This window comes from Mus caroli, chromosome 2 (genome assembly GCF_900094665.2).
Source record: "Mus caroli chromosome 2, CAROLI_EIJ_v1.1, whole genome shotgun sequence".
NCBI classification, from domain to species: domain Eukaryota; kingdom Metazoa; phylum Chordata; class Mammalia; order Rodentia; family Muridae; genus Mus; species Mus caroli.
In genome coordinates this window covers 24,541,845-24,543,333 of record NC_034571.1, presented here as the reverse complement: position 1 = coordinate 24,543,333, position 1,489 = coordinate 24,541,845, and the positions used below count along the sequence as shown (strand labels likewise).

At 42.4% G+C, this 1,489-nt stretch overlaps 1 protein-coding gene across 6 annotated transcripts in view; it reads right to left on the bottom strand.

Moving 5' to 3' along the window:
• The window catches only part of Tsc1 (TSC complex subunit 1), a 49,456-nt gene that overhangs the window by 17,401 nt on the left and 30,566 nt on the right, over positions 1–1,489 (bottom strand). For all 6 annotated transcript variants that reach the window (XM_029472119.1, XM_029472112.1, XM_029472133.1 and 3 more), the window contains exons 11-12: positions 1,224–1,335; positions 818–936 (exon numbers count right to left, since the gene is read on the bottom strand). In XM_029472119.1, coding sequence (XP_029327979.1) covers positions 818–936; positions 1,224–1,335 — 231 coding nt within the window. The remainder of the gene's footprint in view (positions 1–817; positions 937–1,223; positions 1,336–1,489) is intronic.

The window sequence follows — 1,489 nt, the reverse complement described above, 5'->3', positions numbered from 1 at the left end:
CTGGAACTCACTCTGTAGACCAGGTTGGCTTCAAATAGGCACAAGGTTTTTAATGACCTATTTTCACTTGCAGGTTGAATTTTAAAATTGACTATAGATATTGTCAGCTGTTTACCTTGAAGTGACAGGCTTGGTTTATCGGTTAAGAAACTGTGACAGGTAGAAGAAAATATGAACAAAGTACACATAAGAATGAAAATGTTATAATAAAAACCATTAGCCTGTACTAAATCTGAAAAAAAATCCATTAAAAAGAAAATTCCTGCTAAATATTGAGGCCTGAATAAACCATCTGTCAGCCAGTTGTCTTTCAGATACACTCTGCTCCATAGGAAGCAAAGCAGCCAGTGCAATCCCCACTCCAACAGCTATAAGGCAAGACGGAGTCCCCTCATCCTGCAGCGTGCGAGAAATCATGTTTGAATACGTTTCTTATTTTGTTCATTTGTTGGTTCTTTTGAGACAGGGTCTCACTGGCCTTGAATTCATAATCCTCCTGCCTCAGCCTCTGGAGTTAAACATATGCCACAATATGCAGCTACATTCCCTACGGGTATATACATAATTTCAAGGTTCAGATTTGATAAAAACTCACCACTTCTGCTTCTTCCTGTAGAATCATGCTTCTCACCTCCCCCTTCCTATTTCTAAGCTAGAAACATGTTACGGAGATACAGTACCTTGAGAGCCTGGTCTGTACCGTGACCTATACTAAGGGGTCAGTATCTTACTGCTGTCTGTACTGTCAAGATCATGAGAAGGGCACCCAGCGGTCCACACTGATTTGAAAGCTGATCTAATCCAATGAGGATCCCACCTTCCTGGGGGCTGTGGCTGAGGCCTGGGCTGCTGGACCATGCACACAGTCATCTTGGGGACAAGGCGGGGCTGGAGGAGGAGAGGTCGCTGGGGTTCCTGAAGGAGTTCCTTTTCCACCTGCTCAGAGACAAGGACAAGACATAGAAAGGCTGAGCCACACAAAACAACAAAACAAAACAAAAGACTGTTGTTTCTTTAACACTGCTGCTACTACAAATATGGTGATCCAGTTAACTTCTCAGAATCCAGATCAGCCTCAGTGTCTGTCTGTTTCTTTATTCATTCTAAGAAGCCCAGAAACTAATACTAAATTTCAAAAACAAGTTTATTACTGCCACATGGCCCCCAGAGTCACAAAACACAGGCCCAAACCAAGAAATCAAGTCCACCTAAGATCCACATACCAGTGGTACCAAAAGCTTTACTATACGGATGTGACAAATCAGCTGGGACATTTCCAGGAGACGTAGGAGGAGTGGTCATACCACAGACTGCAGACGGGCTCCAGAGACTAGCCTACAAGCCAAATCAGAATGTCAGCGTCACAAGGTTTCCAGTCAATGCTCAGCTGAGACACAGCATTTTCTTTCCTTTTCTTTTTTCTTTTCTTTTTTTTTTTTTTTTTTTTTTTTTCTTTCTCTCTCTCTCTCTCTCTCTATCTATCTCTCTC